The sequence below is a fragment of the Rhincodon typus genome, chromosome 38, assembly GCF_021869965.1.
Source record: "Rhincodon typus isolate 14 chromosome 38, sRhiTyp1.1, whole genome shotgun sequence".
NCBI lineage: Eukaryota > Metazoa > Chordata > Chondrichthyes > Orectolobiformes > Rhincodontidae > Rhincodon > Rhincodon typus.
The window spans coordinates 16,795,194-16,798,298 of record NC_063369.1 but is presented as its reverse complement, the minus strand read 5'-3'; the positions used below and the strand labels follow the sequence as shown (position 1 = coordinate 16,798,298).

The following is a 3,105-nucleotide window of genomic DNA, read 5'->3' as shown; positions in this document are numbered from 1 at the left end:
CACCTCCACACCCACTACCAGGATTACCCACTCTCGCCCACCTCCACACCCACTACCAGGATTACCCACGCCTGCCCACCTCCACAACCACTACCACGATTACCCACGCCTGCCCTCCTCCACACCCACTACCAGGATTACCCATGCTTGCCCACCTCCACACCCACTACCAGGATTACCCACGCCTGCCCACCTCCACACCCACTACCAGGATTACCCACGTCTGCCCACCTCCACACCCACTACCAGGATTACCCACACCTGCCCTCCTCCATACCCACTACCAGAATTACTCACTCTTGCCCACCTCCATACCCACCACCAGGATTACCCATGCTTGCCCACCTCTGTTCCCATCCCACACTGGCACCAAAATCTTGCCTGTTATTTCTTCACCTATCTCCTTTCCCTTGCTCACTCACCACACTCTGAAGATGTGCAGGATAGGGTGGATTAGCCATGCAAAAATTGTTCCCTCGTGTCCAGGGACGTGCAGGTTAGGTGGATTAGTCATGGGAAATGCAGGGATGGGGTAGGCAGGGATGGGTCTGGGTGGGATGCTCTTTGGAGGGTCGGTACAGACTTGATGGGCCGAACAATCTCTTTCCACACTGTAGGGGTTCTATGATTCGCCTCTGCAAAGAGGTCTTGTGTAGGATCCCTACCTCTCATAAGTTCCAGATTCAAGTCCCACCTTGGGACTTGATGGTTGTGGAAGGTGTATCATGGGACAGCATGGTGGCACAGTGGTTAGCACTGCTACCTCACAGTGCTAGGGACCTGGGTTCGATTCCACCCTCGGGTGATTGTCTGTGGAGTTTGTGTGTTTTTCTGTGCTGTAACAATTCTGTGATATACATACATTGTATGGGAGGCCATGTAGGCCACAATTCCTATAGTGAGTCACAGAATCACACAGCTGTACAGCATGGAAACAGACCCTTCGGTCCAACTTGCCCATGCTGACCAGATATCCTAAATTAATCTAGCCCTGTTTGGCCCATATCCCTCTAAACCTTTCCTTATTCAGATACCCATCCAGATGAGTGCAGCTGCTGCTGTATGTTGAGCAAACAGTACTGGGGCGACTCCACTCTATTCTATTCGGTGGTAATGATTGACAACAATTAAAGATATGCCCCCTTAAAGGTACATGCACATCGTAACACTACACCACAGTGCACCAGAAACTCGACACTATTTTAACTATCTATTGGTTTAATTTGTTCCGTGGATGCTAAATCAGCATTTTATTTTTCAGCTCTCACTCCAAACCCGCAACACAAGCAACGTACCCTTGTTAATTTCATCCGACACAATATGGAGGACGAGCTCGTTGTAGGTGCTTTCGATCTGTATCAGTCCATCATCGTCGTCAGCGCAGAGACACCCTTCATACATCGGGAGTTCCTGCAAGACAGTTTGCACAACGTGACTCACTCTTCACGGCTGTGCCTCACCCTACCCTCTGCCACCCAGCGGAGCTTCCGTTCAGAAATGCGGTGCCACTCTGTGGGGAAGGGGGCAAGGCCAGCCATGTGTTGCTTGGCACAGGGTGGCACCACATTGCCATCGGTGGGCAGCTATTAGCGGAGCTGTCCCCCCCACTTCTTCATTTCTAAAGAAGGGTCCAGACCCGAAATGTCAGCCTTCCTACTCCTATGACGCTGCTTGGCCTGCTGTGTTCATCCAGCTCTACACCTTGTTATCTCGGACTCCAGTATCGGCAGTTTCTACTATCTCTGCACTACTGAAGGTGTTTTGTATGCTTCAGAAGTACTTAATTGGCTTTGAAAATACTTTGAGATGTGCTGCATCAGTGAAAAGTATGATATAAATGCAAGCCCGCTTTTTACCTTTAGGTCAAAGACACAGTTCCAGTGACAGTCAGGCAATAGCGAGAGACACGGAGCTGTGCTATTGTAGCACCTTCCAGGAGGGTATGCAGCCGAGTTAAAAGGAGCGAGCAGGTGGGCAATGCGGGCATAAGGTAGGAGAGGAACAGTTAGGAAAACTGGGCGTAGAGGAGGAATAAGGATCAAAGAAGAAAGCTATGCAATATTAAGCCATGCTTGGAAGCAAGGACCTGAGAGGGAAAATGGATAATGGGGGTGGTGAAAGGTAGAGACCAAAACTCATGGCAAAAAGCTAATGATGAGAAGGGCCTGGGAGAGAAAGCAATGAGGTACAGGAAGAAAATGGGCGAGAGGGAGGGAAAGAAGATAGAAGAGAGACAAATACGTGAAACAGACAGAGGAGGAGAGGCAAAAGGAAGGAGAGATGTTAGGTGACAGGAAGAGCCAGGAAAAGTCCATGTGGGTTTTATCCATCTGATAGATAAACAATTTTTGGCATCAATGTTTATTCATTCATAGGATGTGGGAGTTGCTGGCCAGGCCAGCACTCATTGCTTATCCCTCGATGCCCAGAGGGCAGCTAAGAGTCAACCACATTGCTGTGGGTCTGGAGTCACATGTAGGCCAGACAAGTAAGGATAGCAGTTTCCTTCCCTAAAGGACATTAGTGAACCAGATGTGCTTTTCCGACACTTGACAATGGATTTATGGTTGACATTGGGCTAGGGATGTGAAAGATCTACAATGAGAAGGGTAGGGGAGGGGGGTGAGAGACTGGGGATACAGGGGCAGGGGAGGGGGCTGAGAGACTGAGGATGACAGGGGCAGGGGAGGGGGTGAGAGACAGGGGATGACATGGGTAGGGGAGGGGGGTGAGAGACCGGGCATGACAGGGGTAGTGGAGGAGGGGTTGAGACCGGGGATGACAGGAATAGGGAAGGGGTGTGAGAGGTGGGGGATGACAGGGGTAGGGGAGGGGGTTGAGAGACTGGGGATGGCAGTAATAGGGGAGGGGTGTGAGAGGTGGGGGATGACAGGGGTAGGGGAGGGGGCTGAGAGACCGGGGATGACAGTAATAGGGGAGGGGTGTGAGAGGTGGGGGATGACAGGGGTAGGGGAGGGGCTTGAGAGACTGGGGATGGCAGTAATAGGGGAGGGGTGTGAGAGGTGGGGGATGACAGGGGTGGGGGAGTGAGAGACCGGGGATGACAGTAATAGGGGAGGGGTGTGAGAGGTGGGGGATGACAGG

At 51.7% G+C, this 3,105-nt stretch overlaps 1 protein-coding gene across 3 annotated transcripts in view; it reads right to left on the bottom strand.

The window, feature by feature from the left end:
* The window catches only part of LOC109923634 (protein Niban 1-like), a 50,508-nt gene that overhangs the window by 2,839 nt on the left and 44,564 nt on the right, over positions 1-3,105 (bottom strand). For all 3 annotated transcript variants that reach the window (XM_048618008.1, XM_048618007.1, XM_048618006.1), the window contains one exon: positions 1,296-1,410. In XM_048618008.1, the coding sequence (XP_048473965.1) occupies positions 1,296-1,410 (115 nt within the window). The remainder of the gene's footprint in view (positions 1-1,295; positions 1,411-3,105) is intronic.